This window comes from Lontra canadensis, unplaced genomic scaffold (genome assembly GCF_010015895.1).
Source record: "Lontra canadensis isolate GAN:19392208 unplaced genomic scaffold, GSC_riverotter_1.0 scaffold37, whole genome shotgun sequence".
NCBI lineage: Eukaryota > Metazoa > Chordata > Mammalia > Carnivora > Mustelidae > Lontra > Lontra canadensis.
In genome coordinates, this window is record NW_022631031.1 from 4,384,744 (window position 1) to 4,404,334 (window position 19,591).

The window sequence follows — 19,591 nt, forward strand, 5'->3', positions numbered from 1 at the left end:
AAGGTGGGGGTTCACTATAAAATTCTTTCAATTCTTTTGTTTGAAAGATCTTATTAAAAAATGTTGGAGGGAGGTTTCATGTCATGTTTGTTTCACAGAAGAATTTCTATTTTCACACTAAATGTTTTTTATGGTTTTATGTCAAATTCTGCCTTACTGCTCTAACTTGGAACTGTATGTATACAGCCTATTAGATACTTCATGTATTAAATCAGCCAGATAGAATCTCCTTGAAAAGATCTATCTTCCTGCCATGTTAATATTAGAGGTGGACACACTTGACTAATTAAGCTAATCCTAGAAAAATCAATAAGGTGCCATCTAATTAAATTACAAATCTTACCTCTGGTTGTGCATGTCTGAGTATACGAGACATGACTGAGGAAAGATCCAAAAATAAACCTCAAAGCATTAGGGCAGAAAACTTCCAATTAACATAGCAGAATATTTTGTACACAAAAAAATAATAGTTCAAGGCTAACACTTCAGATTCAAAAAGTCAATGTCTATATTTCACATTTGATTCTTTTCTAACATCTGTAAATAAGAAAATGAAAGTAATTCATATTTATTCCTGCTAACACTGTAGTGACTTTGAAGGGGACAGTAATCCCAACATTTGTAATGGAGTTGGCCATGTAGGGAGAGAATCTAGACCCTGTCCCACTCTTGGGTAGTATTGGGTTCAATATATTTCCTTAATTTAAAGAGACCCACAAGTCCTAGGCCTGTGACCAAATGAAATCAGTAATAGAAAATTATAAATTGGAATTTTAAAAATTAAAATGCAATCTATAAAATTAATTCCATACTTCTTCAAGGTGGTTCTCTTTGACATCCAGCTCACTATAATGTTAGCAAGTCCAAAGAAATCTGCTAGAAAAAATTACAGAGTGGTAATATTTTTATTCTCTTGGCACAGTGGTTTCAAATCTTCCCAAAGAGTTAATTATTTTTCTGTTCCTACATCTGCCAGGTTAAAAAAAAAAAAAAGAAAGAAAGAAACTCATGTCCTTCAAAAGGTATTGAATTTCAGAATAAGTGATTTCTTTCTAGATCTGCTTTTGAATATTGATTTTAACTGCAGTTTGATTCTTTGCAAACCTCCAACTCCCTACTGTTTAAAAATCTGAAAACTATAAACTTTTTCACAAGAAAAAGACCACCCTCGTTCAAAGACTAATACACAATTACTTGAAGTGCAAATATTTACATGGCACACGTAATAAAAGAAATAAAAGCCAGACTAGGACCAGAATTCTGTAAAAATTACTGCTTTTCTGTGTCTACCCTAGAAACTAGAACTGCTATTTGGAATCCACAAAATCCAGTGCCTCCCTGCAGCAATATATGGAGATGTTGTGTATATATAGCAAATTTTTCTTCAAGGATTCAGTGGGAATAGCTGATTCAGACCATGTTATCAGAGCTATATGAAATATATCAAGTACTGTACCTAATGCACAAAAATTATAATAAATGTACAATGAGGTTGTAATACCAACTTTCATTCCTACCTTACTACAGACTCTATGAAACCCTTGGCCAAATGTAGCTAAGTCAATCTTAGAAGTTCTGTGCTGATCTTTAACATACTCTTTTCTGCTGCCTTGATTTCTAATTCTCTTCCTATCTGGGCTGTATTGATCCCAGTCTCTCTACTTGCAATTGTTAAAGTACAGAATCTTTATCAAGTATATTTCTAAACTTGATTATTATAGTAATCAAGTATATTGTTATTATACCTGATTTTCTTCAATACTAAATTTCTAGATGAATTACATATTACACCCAAGAGAAATTTCCCTTTCAATATTGAGGTCAGTATGCCTCTATCTCTGTTATGGTTATATATTCAATAATTTAATAAGTATGGGTAGAAAAGAGAGAGGAGGAATATATCTGCTCTATTTTCTATCAGTAAAAACAAGTGTATCTAAACTATAAAGGCTCTCCAATCTTTATAAATATCCTTGATCTCATAAATCACTAGTGTGGTAAAGATGCCCTCAAATTCTTTGCTGCTCCTCTCATTGTAAGGATTCTGTAAAAAGTACTGCTATCCTTTCCCTCAACTCTGTAACAAAAGATTAAGGCATTATGGAACTTCTAAGTTATAAGAAAACATAGCTACTGAGCTGCTAGAGCCACCATGTAAGAAGCCCATCTACCCTGAGACTACCATGCTATGAGGAAGTTCAAGCTAGTTGTACTGAGAGGCTACTTGAAAAGAGGATAGCCAGACAGACCCATCCATCCTAACCAATCCAGCCAAGGCTCAGAAATGTGAGAGAAGACACCTTGGGCATTCCAAACAAACATAATGTGTAGAACAGAGGAACCCAGTCAACAGTTAGAATCAAGGCCCCAGGTATTTGGCCTCAATAAGTCTGCCCAACTATCTCCAGACATTAAAGTCACCCCAGCTGAGGGTCTACTCATCATGGAGCATTAATGAACCCTCTCTGTTGGGTTTTACACAAATATCCAACCCACAAATTTATAAGTCTTAATAAAATAGTTGTTTCATAACAGTAAATTTTGGGGTGATTTTTTTGCAGCAAGAGATAAGCAGAACAGCTAGTAAATACCTTCCATTGAGACTAATTATTTAGCTATTTCATAATATTTATCAAGAAGTTTGTTAATAACATGGTATTTGCTAATGTTTCCTATAGAAAGAAAACCATGATTAGGAGGAAATGTGTTATAACTTAGTAGTAATCTATACTCCCAAGCATAGTGGTCTTTTAATGTAATAGTAAAAAGCGAAATGTATATGTTTTCTTTTCACAGGTATCTGAGGTGTTATTACTGGGCTGTTCGAACTTTAATTACCATCGGGGGCCTTCCAGAACCACAAACATCATTTGAAATAGCTTTTCAACTGTTGAATTTTTTTTCTGGAGTTTTTGTGTTCTCCAGCTTAATTGGTCAGGTAAATAGAGATGTGAATCCCTAGATACATAATGGTACAATTTTTGAAAATCTAATAAGTCTTTATGATTTTACAAAAGAAAAATCAAAATCCATCTAGTGCTTTCTTTATTTTTACTAATGTTCATCTATTTTAATGAATTGGAGGAAGATGTGAATGAGCCAAAACTGCCTTTCAGTTTTTAAACTGTTATATCTCTCAGAAGACCTATCCACAATGAGTGTCATGTTAGACTCAGAGAAAATCAAGTTTCTAAATTGACTTCTTGGAATTTCCTGAAAAACTTTAAAATCTCCCTTCTTTAATTAAACTTCAAGTATTGTCATACAGTCCCTAGATTAAAATCAACTTCAGAGGTTACTGAAACCAGAGGCTACTAAATGCCATCTAAATATATTTAATTAATAAGTCATTGGCTTATAAATGCTATACTATGACATCTCTTTGTCCTTATTTTCAAGGAATCACAGTCTGGTAAGAAAGTAAAACAATTGCAAATAACTATTGCAAGATAGTTGGCATTTGCAAGGCATAGAGTCCAATATCTTTGTGGACTCCCAGATTTACAAGAAATAAAAACCTGAAGAGCATAGCATTCTTAGAAGGTATACTTCCTTAGGAGGTACTCCATATACCATATGTTTGAGAACAAAAAAGTCATGTTGAGATTCGTATCCTGGGTAAAGAGTTAGGCAAAATCACAAAATTACTATCATCACTAGATACATCATTAGTTCTTACCACACTCACTGTGGTATGAATAAGACTCATGCTTTAACAAAATTTAGCAATAAAAACTATTTTTATAACATTTGAGGCTGACCACAATAGTCAAAACTCAACTCCTACACCCATGAATATCAGGGCCTGCTACCCATGGTAAGTACAAAAAGAAAGTTTGAAATCTCTATATTAGTTCAGAATAGGGAAGTTTCCCAGAAGAATGTATTTGCAACATTAAAAAAAACAGATAGGATCCAGTAGTTATAGACAGGTAGTCCAATCAATCAGAAACAGTGTGAAAGATGGCAATGATAAAACACAAACATGTTTGAGGAAAGCGAGTACAGAATGACCAGAGTGAATGATGCTTATAAATAGGTTAGAGATGTACCTAAGGACAAAATATTTTAAGGGCTCCAAATATTAAAGATACTGAACTTTATCTTAGTGGAAATAGGAAGTTACCCAATGGGACATTTTGAACAAAGGAGAGATTCAGGAAGATTAATCAAAATATAATATGAACTGGAAGATATGATACTGTTTTTAAAAGTAGGTTTAATTCCAGACTCTTGTGAGGGTTTTTTTGGGCAACCATCTTGGGAGAAGCTCATTATAGGGGTCAGATAAACGATGTGAAATAAAGAAATTACATTTTTATTGCAAAAAAAGAAAGTGGGTTTTATTATGGGGTGCGTGGGTAGCTCAGTTGGTTGAGCGTCCAACTTTTGATTTTGGTTGGGGTCATGATCTCAAGGTCCTGATCTCATGATCATGGGATCAAGCTCCACATTGGGGCTGGAGATTCTCTCTCTCTTTTTCTCCCTCTAACCATCCCCACCACTCTCTCTCTCTCTCTTTCTTTCTTTCTCTCTCTCTCAGGCACAAATAAATAAATCTTTAAAAAATAAAGTATGTTTTATTATTATTTATGTATGGTGAGGCCAACAAATCAGGAGACAACTGACCTTGAAAAGATAGTTTGTTATACAAACATACCCAAAAAAGAAGGGTCACAACATGACAAGGGGCCACGTGGGGAAGCACCAGGGAAGGAACAGGTGAAGCAGGGTAAGCAGATTTAGGATTGGCTAGTTTGGAGAAATTTCACAGGTTCTGGGGAGTAGAGGCTCTGTCTGGTTGGCTGGTACTTGGCTGTGGGGTAATTAGGTGGATCAAGTGAATAGTAGCCTGGAATATGAGAGTCCAATAAAGAAGACTGTTGGGAGTATAGCCTCTGGATTGGTTACTTTGTCTATGAAAGGTGCACTCCCAGTGGAGTTGTTTGCTATCTCTAGGAATTAGCTAACTCTGGGAGAGATAGTACCAGATATCAAAACATCAAAATACAGAAAATTTTAAAATATGGTTAAAAAGATATATAGGGATATGGGCAACTCAAGGCTGAACATGGTAACAGAGTGGAGAGAGAGATTGTAAAGGAAACTCTAGAAAATATTTAGGTTTGGGAAAAGCACATAAGCAGTTAAAAACTGTAAGTATAAAATATCATCATCTTAATGGCTTAATCATTACACTGACAATGATTGGATATAGAAAGCTGGCTTAGAGAGAAATGCAATTAATTTGAACATAAACAACAGAAATCTTAATATTCCTAGTTTCTCATAAAATCTGTGTGAGGTAGTCATATCCCTTGCTGTCTTACTTTTATACATGAAGCAACTCCAGTTCAAAGAGATTAAAAGGCATCCCTAATTCCTACATGTAATTCACAGTTGTATTGATAAAGCCATATAATATTGTTAGTAATAGTAAAATTTTAACATGTATTTAGCACTTACTATGTCCAAGACAATGTCTATAAAATTAAAAAAATTGTATCTTGCTCCTATTAAATTTTCTTGCTACTCTGAATATGGTCTTCGGACTAAGAGCAGAAGAGCCACTTGGAAAATTTAGATTTCAGACCTCACCCCAGAACGAGGAAGTCAGAATCTGCAATTTAACAAGATCTTCAGGTGATTTATATACACATGAAAGTTTGCAAAGTGTTGCTTTACACACCACACCACATCTTCCTCTACATTGAATTTGAGGTTCCAACAGGAACAGAAAGAAATATCAAGCCACTGAAAATGTACTAGAGTCTCCCCCCACCACCACAAAAAAGAGTGAGAAAGGAGATACAGATTTGTGTCTTAAACTCTCATAGTAAATACAAGATGCTGAGGAAAACAGTTAAAAACAAAAAAGGGACTGGGACACAATCTCCATGTATTCAAAATTCCCACATATAACCGCACCAAGTACTACATCCTGAATCTGATGATGACATTTTAACTACAGTATTCTATTCTCTGATACAACTCATAGAGACTAACATTTTCTCCCCCTAATCTGGAACACATCATAGAACGCATGTCTTCTCACCAATGCCACCAAAACCCAGTGCTGCTGAAGGATAGCGCATAAACCATTCAGATTACTGTCACTATAATTTCTGTGTCCTCAACATTGATCAATAATGCTCTTAATTATCCTTGGCTCCCAATTTAAAACTCTATTAAATCTCCAAACCCAGCCACTAATACTCTAATTCTCATGGCCTTCGGTGACTTGGTAATGTGTTCCATCTGTCAAGAATGGCTTGTAAAAAGGAGGTCTAGTAACTGAGGTTATGAAGGGTATTTAGAATAGCACCAAGGAGTAAGTCAGGGACTGAAATAGATGTATCCAGTTGGACTCTCTGCATAACTCCTCAGCAGATACTTTTGATAAGAAGAAAAATCCATTGACTCTAAAAATATAAACTGAGGAAGGCACCAAAATAAAAGAGCCATTTGAAGTAGACCTCAAAAGAATAAATAGTTTTTCTACAAGCAGAAAAGGCTCAGCTACTAGAATGAACGAGCAAAGTCTCAAGAATGTAAAAGTGAGACCCTGGTTTTCCTCCGTATTATAAACCCACAGTCAAAGCAAATTTACAACCACTTGCTTCCCTCTATGTGAGAGGAAGAGTCAAGCTATATATCTTTTTTGTGCTGAGACCTTAAAGATCAGCTTTTAACCTAGAGTGGGTTTTTATGGCTGAGTTATAAACATCCAAGAACTAAAACCTGACAGTTCCTTAAGTATTGTCACAGCAGTAGATGATGCTTCAGTAATTTCAGCACATTTCAACTTCTGCTGAATACTGTGCCTTAAGCATGATGAGATTTGATTTTATCTGTCTAAACAACACAAAGGGAAGTACAGAGGTTGCAATTTCATGATGAATTGAGTCCATAAAGCCAGACACACTGGATAATCTATGAAGGATGCTTTCAAAGTGAGACTCACAAAAGTAGACTAGACATTCTAACAGGAAATTGCTCAACTTTCTTTGTGTATACCTTGAATAAGCACAAACTGTATAATTTTTAAAATACCAACTAGCATCTTTGCAGTAATATACAGGTTTGCAAAGAAGATTGGGTGCAGTCACATGCATTATGTGACTGAATCTTCATGAAAACTTCACATGGTAAGTAAGACAGGTCCTATTGTTGTCCTTATGGGGTCAGAGGGAGGATATGATTTGCCCAATGTTTTATATAAATGGTTGAAATTAAGATTCAATATCAGTGTGTTAAAAATCAAGTAGTGCTTTGGAGTGGGATGTATCTCATAAAAACTCGTAATTCAACTGGGCTTTTAGTAACTCTTGCAGCTCCTCTGCCAGGTGTGAAATGACCGTATTTGTGGTTTTAGATGCAAGATGTAATTGGGGCAGCTACAGCCAATCAGAACTACTTTCGAATCAGCATGGATCAGACTATTTCCTACATGAACACTTATTCCATTCCTAAGACTGTGCAGAATCGAGTTCGGACTTGGTACGACTATACATGGGACTCTCAAAGAATGCTAGGTAAGCAAGGCAAATTACCAATTAAATCCCTGCATAGCATGTCCCTATAATGCAAGTTCTATAAGTTAGAAGCAGAAAGTAATTGGATTTGAGCAAAAGACTGGAAAACAACTAAATGATCTTTAGAGTATTAGTTTAATACCATGAGATTTTCTTTCACATATCCAAACATAACTTACCAGTTATGCAAATGCTGAAAAAACTATTCCTGAGGATGTGTCAAGTGAGGAAGAACAGCAAAAGAAGCACTAACAGGTTCCTTCCTTCTCTCTAACTGTAGATACTGCTCCAACTCCTTGGTTTAGGAGGAAACTAAGTACAAACAGTCCTTGGAAACAAGGAGTTATGTTTTTACAGAAAGGATATTCATATTTAGAATCAATATTGGAATCAAAATAAGGATATATCAATTCTTTTTTTTCTAAATGGTTGTAAGGAAACATCAAAAATAATCAACTCTCAGAAATTTGTACAACACTAGACTAAGAGTGGACAGATTTGTTTATGGGACATTTTATCAGCCTGAAGGCCCATCATTAAATTCACATACAGAAAAATCATTAATGTATTTGCATTCTTCTTTGAGTTAATAAGAAAGTAAATAACAATAATTTAAATTTACTCAGCATATTTCTTTTTTTTTTTTGATAGAATTTTTTAAAGATTTTATTTATTTGACAAAGAGAGACACAGTGAAAGAGGGAATACAAGCAAGGGGAAGTGGGAGAGGGAGAAACAGGTTTCCCACTGAGCAAGGAGCCTGACGTGGGACTCAATACCAGGACCCCGGGATCACGACCCAAGATGAAGGCAGACGCCTAACGACTAAGCTACCCAGGCACCCCAGCACAGTTCCTTTTAGATTTCATTCCCAGCTGAGCCATCTACCAGTTATGCATAATTGAACAAGTCACTTACAATCTTTCTGAATCTCAGTTCTTTTTTTGTTTCTTTTTTCTGCAAAGCAGGAATGAGAACACTTACCCTTACGGTTGTCACAAGGGTCAAATAAGATAGTGACAGAGCTCAGTGAGCTTTCAAATGCCACATGGTACTCATTATAACTTGCCATCCTCAGGATGTTAGAGCTGGAATCTACAGAATCAAGACAAAAACTAGATTCTTTTTCCATTAGGTTGTTCACTAGCCATGTCCAATAATCACTAAACTTTACATCTTAAGTTTCAGTAACCACAATGTCCTGAAACTATTCAGAACTATTATGTCATCAATAGTTAAAATACTACTTTTCTCCATGAAAGTGATAGTGTGATTTTGATACATATGTATGTCCAATAGAAGTAATAAAAGTATAGAATTTGATGCAGCTATTTATAAAAAGAGTTGGCACTTTATTTCCTTAATTTTTAAAATTTCTCTTACACTTACGTGATTTTTTTATTAATTATTCTGCTTGTGGGTTTCTGTGTTTGTCTTTGTAAAGATGAGTCTGATCTGCTCTGCACCCTGCCTCTCACCATGCAGTTAGCTCTCACCGTGGATGTGAACCTCAGCATCATCAGCAAAGTCGAGTTGTTCAAGGTGAGTGCTTTTACAATGAATACGAAAACACCATATCAATTTCTCCATAAAGTCAAAGCTCTTGCTGTATATGGCATTTATTATTTTTATTGCCTTATGTTTTAACACAATCAACAGTCTAGAATTTATGTGGAGTTAGATTCAAATAATCTGTGGGTCTGTCTTCAACAGATGACTTATTCTTTAGAAGCCACTCTCTCCTAATTGGTGTCAGAAAAGAGTTCTTCAGGCTCTTCTTGAATTAATTTAAATATAATTAAACTCTGTCTTTGCTACTATGCATGCCATTTCCCATTTATGAATGTACCTTGACAATGCGTGACAAACCCCAAATTAGCTCTGGATTGGCCTGACGTTCAGAGAATTGTGTCTAACCATGTCTTCTATTACTAATGTTTTGGATTTAGAGTTTTTAAATGGCCAAATTCAAATTTAGAGGCTTTTTTTGAAGATTTTATTTATTTGACAGAGAGAGAGATCATAAGTAGGCAAAGAGACAGGCAGAGAGAGGGAAAGAGGGGGAAGCAGGCTCCCCACTGAGCAGAGAGCCCGATGCAGAGCTCTGTTCCAAAACCCTGAGATCATGACCCAAGCCAAAGGCAGAGGCTTAACCCAATGAGCCACCCAGGTGCCCCTAGAAACTTTTTTTTTTTTTTGTAGAAAAAAGTGCATGACAGAAATTTTTTACTTTTGGATGTTTTTAATTTTACCATCCTCACCTCTTCTTATTGCACTGTACTGCATATAAGCGTTTCTCATTAACGTTTAATTCTGCCTGTAGTGTTCACTGATTCATCTATTCAATTATCTGTTCATTCTGTTCATTCAGTGGCATTTATTAAGTTCCTACTATGTTTCAGGCATCATTTTAGCCACTGGGAATACAACAGTTGAAAACAAATACTTGCACACATAGAGCTTAAATCCCAAAAGAGGGGGATTAAAAAATAAATATGAAACATGTTTGGAGGTGATAATGCTATGAACAAAATTGAACAGGCTAAGGAAGATTACCAGTCAAAAAAAGGCTGCTCTAATGAAATACAACTGAGTATTTAAGCAAAAGACTGCAAGAGGCAAGGAAGTGAGGCATGCAGATATTGGGGAAGGGAAGGAAGAGATGGACAGGACAATATTATAGGAAGACAGACAAAATGAGGCCCTGAGTCAGGAGCATCCTAAAGAAGCCAGAATAGCTGAAGCAAAGGTAGAGTGATAGGAAGCAAAATAGTCAGAAGACAGTAAAAGAATGGGAGTCTGGGGCATCAGGGTGGCTCAGTGAGTTGAGCTTCCAACTCTTGATTTCAGCTCAGGTGTTAATCACAGGGTGTTGGGATCAAGACCTATGTCAGGCTCTACGCTTAACACAAAGTATGCTTGCTCCTCTCCTTCCCCGCCTGTCCCTACTCCTGCTCACACACATGCTCGCGTGCGCTCTCTCTCTCTCTCTCTCTCAAATAAATTGGAAGGAAGGAAGGAAAAGAAAGAAAGAAAAAAGATAGGAAGGAAGGAAGGAAGAAAGAAAGAAGGAAAGAGAGAGAAAGGGAAGCTGGGACACCTGGGTGGCTCAGTCAGTTAAGTGTCTAATTCTTGATATCAGCTCAAGTCTTGATCTCAGGGTTGTGAGTTCAAGCACCCTATTGAGCTCTATTTGAAGGAAAGAAAGAAGGAAAGAATCAAAGAAGGAAGGAAGAAAGGGAGGGAGGGAGGGAGGGAGGGAGGGAGGGAGCGAGCCAGGCAGGGGGTGCAAGTTAAAGGAGGACCTTGGAGGCTCTAGGATAAACCCAGATTGTACTGTGAGATGCAAATGCCAGTGAAGAATTAAGCAGATGACTATTTAAGATCAGTTTGAAGGGATCTCCCACCTATAATGTGGAGAATAGACTGTGGAAACAAATGTGAACAGTGAGGAGACCAAAGAGTGGTTACTGCAACTATGCATAGAAGAGATGATCACGACCAGACCCAGAGTAGTAAGAGCAGAGTTGTTAAGAAGTGGCCAAATATTGGATATATTTTATATATATATAACATATAGTGTTTTATTAGTTTCAGGCATACAGTATAGTGATTCAACACACCCATACATCACTTGCCACTCATCATGACAAGTGTACGCCTTAATTCCCACCCTTATTATACTTTTGATTACAGCCATCCTAGTGGGTGAAAAATGGTATCTCATTGTGGTTTTGATTTGCCTTTTTTTAACTAAATTTTTATTTACTTTTTAATTTCTTTTCAGTGTTCCAGAATTCCTTGTTTATGCACCACACCCACTGCTCCATGCAATACGTGTCCTCCACAATACCCACCACCAGGCTCACCCAACCTCCCACCCCCCTCCCCTCCAAAGCCCTCAGTTAATTTCTCAGAGTCCACAGTCTCTCATGGTTCGTCTCCCCCAATATTGGATATATTTAAAGAAAGGGGCCAAAGTTTTTGCTGTTGCTTATATGAAGAGAGAGAGAAAAAGAGAGAGAGAAAGGAATCAAAGCTGACTCCATGGATTTAAGCCTGAGGAACAGGAAGAACAAAGATACCATTTGCAAAATAAGAAGTTTTTAAGTATAGGGTGAGGGGGAGAGAAACAGACTATTTTGGGATATGTTCATTTGAAGTGGGAGTTAGACCTCCAGATGAAATGTCATGTAGGCAGTTTGATGAATAAATCTAAGTTCAGGGGAGATGTCCAAGCTGGAGTAATAAATTTGGGCATATTAACACATTGATGTATTTTAAGCCGTGAGACTGGATGTGATCCTCTAAGATGAAAGTGAAGACAGCAAAAAAGATGAATCCAGACAGAAATCTATGTCTTGAAAATACATAATCAGCACCATTGGGGACAATATGAAGAAGCAGAAGCTGTATGGTAAAATGGTTGGGCAGAGTCACTTCCAGTGCTAGGTGTTTACCCCTGGCTCCATAGGATACCAGTGTTAGGTCAGTATCCTAGGACTCTTTTCTTGATATAACCAGATTTTCTTTTTAAGATTTTATTTATTTGACAGAGAGATAGAAAGCACAAGTATGCAGAGCAGCAGGCAGAGGGAGAGAGAGAAGCAGGCTCTCTGCTGAGCAGGGAGCCCAATGCGGGGCTCTATCCCAGGACCCTGGGATCAACACCTGAGCTGAAGGCAGCCACTCAACCGACTGAGCCACCCAGGCACCCCTAACCAGATTTTGATGAAGATATGAACCATGTGATTTTCAAATAGGCAGATGACACAAGGTAAAAAGGAACAGTTTAAAATGTGTTAGATTGCAAAACTTAAAAATAATTGAATACTTTAAACAATAAGCAAAGTCAAGATTAGTTTCAACAGCATAAAAGTTCCAAATTTATGCCTAAAATTGAAATATTACAAATATAAAAAGAGCCACAGTCAGTTTTATAATAAATTTTTTACACTTGGGCATTTTTGCTCACCTCTAACTCTGTATGAATCAACAGAGTTATGTATTACAATGTCCCAAATTTTTAACATAATTTGGTTTTCTTGATTATTTCAGCAACATATCACATTGCAAATAACCAGTTGTAAGAATTTTTGCAAGGTAGATAAACCAAGGGGTAAGAGGTAGGAGCTGAATAGTGGACCAAGGAAATAGTAAAAGGATGATTTTTTTAAGATTTTATTTTTTAAAAAGATTTTATTTATTTATTTGTGAGAGAGTGTGAGTGAGAGAGAACATGAATGGGGGAGGGGCTGAGCAAAGGGAAAATCAGGCTCCCCATTGAGCAAAGAGCCCAATTCAAGACTCCAAGGCTCAGGCTCCCTGCCAGGACACCGGGATCATGACTGACCCAAAGGCAGATGCTTAGCTTAACTGACTGAACCAGCCAGGCACCCTTGTAAAAGGAGGATCTTATAAATAACATTGTTTTATGATAATACAAACCAAATCAATGATTGCTTCTAGTGAGGTGTGAAAGCCACAAAGCTAAATTATTTTCACAGTATTTTAAAAATGTTATAACACTCTCTATACTTTGATGACTAACTTAACTAAGAATAGGTAACAACAATTGGCTCTCTTTAAAAAAAAAAAAAAAAAAAGCTTTAAGTTATATACCAATGACTTTTATGGGATTATCTCTAATTTGGGAAGTTATCGGTTTCTAATATCAGAGTATTTTCCTTTGTTTTTACATATATTTCTTTAAATCCATAAAATCAGCAACATCTGATTGAGAAAAAAGGTTAAATCTTCACATCTTATGTTAGTCATAAACTTAGATTCATTCTTTTCTGACATTTCCATTAAAAATACATTTTCTTCCAGAAAGAACCCATTTCCATTTATATTTCTATTTTTTTTCATTAACATATAATGTATTATTTGTCCTGGTGTAAAGGTCTGTGAATCATCAGGCTTACACATTTCACAGGCTCACCATAGCACATAACCTCCCCAATGTCCATAACACAGCCACCCCATCCCTATACCCCTACCCCCAGCAACCCTCAGTTTGTTTCATGAGATTAAGAGTCTCTTACGGTTTGTCTCTCTGCCGATCCCATCTTGTTTCATCCCCCCCCATAATCCCCTGCCCTGCCTCTCAAATTCCTCATATCAAAGAAATCATATGATAATTGTCTCCCTCTGATTGACTTATTTCACTTAGCATAATACCCTCTAATTCTATCCACATCGTTGTAAATGGCAAGATTTTGTTTCTCTTGATGGTTGCATAGTATTCCACTGTGTATGTGTATATGTATATGTATATGTGTTTGTGTGAATACACACACACACACACACACATATATATCTTCTTTATCCATTTATCTGTTGATGGACATCTAGGTTCTTTCCATAGTTTGGCTACTGTAGACATTACTGCTATAAACATTTGGGTGCACATGCCCCTTTGGATCACTACATTTGTATATTTGGGGTAAATACCCAGTAGTACAATTGCTGGGTCATAAGGTAGCTCTATTTTCAACTTTTTGAGGAAACTCCATACTGTTTTCCAGAGTGGCTGCACCAGCTTGCATTCCCACTAGCAGTGTAGGAGAATTCCCCTTTCTCTGCATCCTTACCAACATCTGTCATTTCCTAACTTGTTAATTTTAGCCATTCTGACTGGTGTGAGGTGTTATCTCATCATGGTTTTGATTTGTATTTCTCTGATGCCGAGTAATGTTGAGCACTTTTTCCTGTGTCTGTGAGCCATTTGGATGTCTTCTTTGCAGAAATGTCTGTTCGTGTCCTCTGCCCATTTCTTGATTGGATTATTTCTTCTTTGAATGTTGAGTTTAATAAGTTCTTTATAGGTTTTGAATACTAGCTCTTTATCTGATATGTCATTTGCAAACATCTTTTCCCATTCTGTCAGTTGTCTTTGGTTTTGTTGACTGTATCTTTTGCTGTGCAAAAGCTTTTGATCTTGATTAAGTCTCAGTACTTCATTTTTGTTCTTGCTTCCCTTGCCTTTGGTGATGTTTCTAGGAAGAAGTTGCTGTGGCTGAGGTCGAAGAGATTGCTGCCTGTGTTCTCCTCAAAGATTTTGGGTTTTATTTCTTCTCACATTGAGGTCTTTCATCTATTTTGAGTCTATTTTTGTGTGTGGTCTAAGGAAATGGCCCAGTTTCATTCTTCTGCATGTAGCTGTCCAATTTTTCCAACACCACTTGTTGAAAAGACTTTACCATTGGACAGTCTTTCCTGCTTTGTTAAAGACTAGTTGACCATAGAGTTGAGGGTCCATTTCTGGGGTCTCTAGTCTGTTCTATTGATCTGTGTGTCTGTTTTTGTGCCAGTACCATACTGTCTTGATGATGACAGCTTTGTAATAGAGCTTGAAATCAGGAATTGTGATGCCACCAACTATGGCTTTTGTTTTCAACATTCCTCTGGCTATTCAGGGTCTTTTCTGGTTGCGTATGAATTTTAGGATTATTTGTTCCATTTTTTTTGAAAAAAATGGATGGTATTTTGATAGGAATTGCATTAAATGTATAGATTGCTTTAGGCACCATAGACATTTTCAGAATATTTGTTCTTCCAATCCATGAGCATGGAACGTTTTTCTATTTCTTTGTGTCTTCCTCAATTTCTTTCATGAGTACTTTATAGTTTTCTGAGTACAGATTCTTTGCCTCTGTGGTTAGGTTTATTCCTAGGTATCTTATGGTTGGGGATGTAATTTTAAATAGGATTGACTCCTTCATTTCTCTTTCTTCTGTCTTGCTATTGCTGTATAGAAATGCAACTGATTTCTGTGCATTGATTCTATATCCTGACACTTTACTGAATTCCTGTACAAGTTCTAGCAGATTTAGAATGGAGTCTTTTGGGTTTTCCACATAAAGTATCATATCATCTACAAAGAGTGAGAGTCTGACTTCTTTTTGCTGATTCCGATGCCTTTTATTTCTTTTTGTTGTCTGATTGCTGAGGCTAGGACTCCTAGTAATGTTGAATAACAGTGGAGATACTGGACATCCCTGCCATGTTCTTGACCTTAGGAGAAAAGCTCTCAGTTTTTCCCCATTGGAATGATATTTGCTGTGGGTTTTTCATAGATGGCTTTGATCATATTGAGGTATGTACCCTCAATGCCTACATCATGAAGAGTTTTGATCAAGAAAGGATGCTGTACTTTGTCAAATGCTTTTTCAGCATCTATTGAGAGTATCAGATGGTTCTTGTTCTTTCTTTTGTTAATGTATTGTATCACATTGATTGATTTGTGGATGTTGAACCAAATTTGCAGCCTTGGAATAAATCCAACTTGGTCGTGGTGAATAATCCTTTTAATGTACTGTTGGATCCTTATTGGCTAGTATTTTGGTGAGAATTTTCGCATCTGTGTTCATCAAGGATATTGGTCTGTAATTCTCTTTTTTGATGAGGTCTTTGTCTGGTTTTGGACAAAACCATTTTATGCTGGCCTCATAAAATGAGTTTGGAAGTTTTCCTTCCATTTCTATTTTTTGGAACAGTTCCAGGAGAACAGGTATTAATTCTTCTTTAAATGTTTGGTAGAATTCCCCTGGGAAGCCATCTGACCCTAGGCTCTTGTTTGTTGGGAGATTTTTGATGACTGCTTCAATCTTACTGGTTATGGGTCTGTTCAGGTTTTCTATTTCTTCCTGGTTCAGTTGTGGTAGTTTATATGTCTCTAGTAATGCATCCATTTCTTCCAGATTGTCAAACTTGCTGACATATAGTTGCTCATAATATGTTCTTATAAATGTATTTCTTTGATGTTGGTTGTGATCTCTCTTCTTTCATTCATGATTTTATTTATTTGGGTCCTTTCTCTTTTCTTTTTGATAAATCTGGCCAGGGGTTTATCAATCTCATTAATTCTTTCAAAGAACCAGCTCCTAGATTCATTGATTTGTTCTACTGATTTTTTGGATTCTATATCATTGATTATGCTCTGATCTTTATTATTTCTTCTCTCCTTCCAGGTTTAGGCTTTCTTTGCTGTTCTTTCTCCAGCTCCTTTAGGTGTAGGGTTAGGTTGTGTACTTGAGACCTTTCTTGTTTCTCGAGAAAGGCTTGTATTGCTATATACCTTCCTCTCAGAACTGCTTTTGCTGTGACCCAAAGATTTTGAACAGTTGTGTTTTCATTTTCATTTGTTTCCATGAATTTTTTAAATTCTTCTTTTATTTCCTGGTTCACCCATTCATTCTTTAGTAGGATGCTCTTTAGCCTCCATGTATTTGAGTTCTTTCCATCTTTCCTCTTGTGATTGAGTTCTAGTTTCAGAGCATTATGGTCTGAAAATACACAGAGAATGATCCCAATTTTTTGGTACAAGTTGAGACCTGATTTGTGACCCAGGATGTGATATATTCTGGAGAATGTTCCATGTACACTAGAGAAGAATATGTACTCTCTTGCTTTGGGATGGAATGTTCTAAATATATCTGTGATGTCCATCTGATCCAGTGTGTTATTTAAAGCCTGTATTTCCTTGTTGATCTTTTCTTAGATGATCTGTCCATTTCAGTAAGGGGGTGTTAAAGTCCCCTACTATTACTGTAGTATTGTTGATGTGTTTCTTTGATTTTGTGATTAACTGGTTTATATAATTGTCTGCTCCCATGTTAGGGGCATAGATATTTAAAGTATCAAGTATTAAGTATTTAAAGGGTCTGTCCAACAAGAGGATCTAACAATTTAGTGTCCTTCCTCATCTCTTATTATAGTCTTTGGCTTAAAACCTAACTTATCTGATATAAGAATTGCCACCCCAGCTTTCTTTTGATGTCCATTAGCATGGTAAATAATTTTCCACCCCCTCACTTTAAATCTGTAGGTGTCTTTGGGTCTAAAATGAGTTTCTTGTAGACAGCATATCAATGGGTCTTGTTTTTTGTTTTGTTTTTTTAATCCATTCTGATACCTGTGGTTTTTTATTAGGGCATTTAGCCCATTTATATTCAGGGTAACTATTGAAAGATATGAATTTAGTGCTATCGTATTGCCTGTAAGGTGACTGTTACTGTATATTGTCTCTGTTCTGTTCTGGTGTGTTACTTTTAGGCTCTGTCTTTGCTTAGAGGACCCCTTTCAATATTTCCTGTAGGGCTGGTTTGGTGTTTGCAAATTCTTTCAGTTTTCATTTGTCCTGGAAGCTTTTTATCTCTCCTTTTATTTTCAGTGACAGCCTAGCTAGATATAGTATTCTTGACTGCATATTTATCTCATTTAGTGCTCTGAATATACCATGCCAGTCCCTTCTGGCCTTCAAGGTCTCTGTGGATAGGTCTGGTGACAGTCTAATATTTTTACCATTGTATGTTACAGACCTCTTGCCCCAAGCTGTATTCAAGATTTTCTCTTTGTCACTAAGACTTGTAAGTTATACTATTAGATGGTGGGGTATGGACTTATTTTTATTGATTTTGAGGGGGCTTCTTTGTGCTTCCTGGATTTTGATTCTTGTCCCTTTGCCAAATTAGGGAAATTCTCTACTATAACTTGCTCCAATATACCTTCTGCCCCTCTCTCTCTTTCTTCTTCTTCTGGGATCCCAATTATTCTAATACTATTTCATCTCATGATATCACTTATCTCTCGAATTCTCCCCTCTTGGTCCAGTAGTTGTTTATCTCTCTTTTTCTCGTTTTCTTTATTCTCTGTCATTTGGTCTTCTATATCACTAATTCTTTCTTCTGCCTCATTTATCCTAGCAGTAAGAGCCTCCATTTTTTATTGCACCGCATTAATAGCTTTTTTTTTTTATCTCAACTTGATTAGATTTTAGTTCTTTTATTTCTCCAGAAAGGGATTTTATTTCTCCAGAAAGGGATTCTCTAATATCATCCATGCTTTTTTTGAGGCCAGCTAGCACCTTGGTAATTTTCATTCTGAACTCTAGTTCTGACATATTGCTAATGTCCATATTGATTAGGTCCCTAGCTGTCGGTGTTGTCTCTTGTTCTTTTTTTGTGATGAGCTTTTCTGCCTTGTCCTTTTATCCAGATAAGAATAGATGAACAAATCCTAAAAGGGTATCAACAACCCCAGAAAAATATACACTAACCAAATCAGAAGGGATCTGAAACTGGGGGGAGAAGAAGGAGGAAGAAAAAAAAGAAAAAAAAAATATATATACATATTAGACTGGTGAATAGATCAGACCCACACACTTGATTTTGAGTGTATTTTGGTCTGTTAGAAAAAACTACCTCCCAAAATTTTAAAGAAGGAAAAAAATATATATACAAAAACAAGGGTAAACATGATGAAGGGATGGAATATAACTGTAAAGATAAAAATCAAAAAATATTCTAAAAAAGGAATTAATAAGATAAGAAGGTTGAAAAAGAAAATAAAAAAAGAAGAGGAAAGAATGTGATCAGGCTGGAGACTAGAACAAAGCCATGTGCTAGATTTAGGATATATTTTGATCTACTAGAAGAAATTGTATCCCAAAATTTTAAAGGAAAAAAAAACAAAACCTGTATGTATACAAAAAATAAAGTTAAATACAATGAAAGGATATGACTATACCAATGAAAATTTGAAAACATTTTTAAAAATGTATTGATAAGATAAAATAGTTAAAAAACATTAAAATAGAAAAGAGGGAATTTTTTTTAATTAGGATAAGAAAAAAATAAAACTAAAAAAAATTAACTTTGAAAGACTAAAGGATCATGGAAAAAAGCCGTGAATTCTTTGTGGTTCTTTCTCCTAGCTCTGGAGTACCACAGTTCTCATTGATTAGTGAACTTGGTCTTGGCTGGATGTTCTTGCTGATTTTCTGGGGGGAGAGGTCTGTTGCAGTGATTCTCAAATGTCTTTGCCCGAGGCAGAAGTGTACTGCCCTTGCCAAGGGCCAGGCTAACTATTCTGCTTGGGTTCACTCTCAGTAGCTTTTGTTCCCTGAACACTTTCCGTAGAGCTTTGGAGGACGGGAATGATAATGGCAGCCTCCAAATTTCCAGGCCCCGTAGGAGCCAAGAGCTCAGGGCCCCACTCCTCAATGTGCCCTCAGAGATAAGCAGTCAATCCCTCCCATATCTCTGGTCTCT

General features: G+C 36.4%; 1 protein-coding gene across 1 annotated transcript in view; it reads left to right on the forward strand.

The window, feature by feature from the left end:
• Positions 1-19,591, forward strand: part of CNGB3 (cyclic nucleotide gated channel subunit beta 3) — a 138,707-nt gene that overhangs the window by 79,361 nt on the left and 39,755 nt on the right. Inside the window, exons 11-13 of the mRNA XM_032869242.1 lie at positions 2,797-2,938; positions 7,376-7,535; positions 8,980-9,077. Of these exons, the coding sequence (XP_032725133.1) occupies positions 2,797-2,938; positions 7,376-7,535; positions 8,980-9,077 (400 nt within the window). The remainder of the gene's footprint in view (positions 1-2,796; positions 2,939-7,375; positions 7,536-8,979; positions 9,078-19,591) is intronic.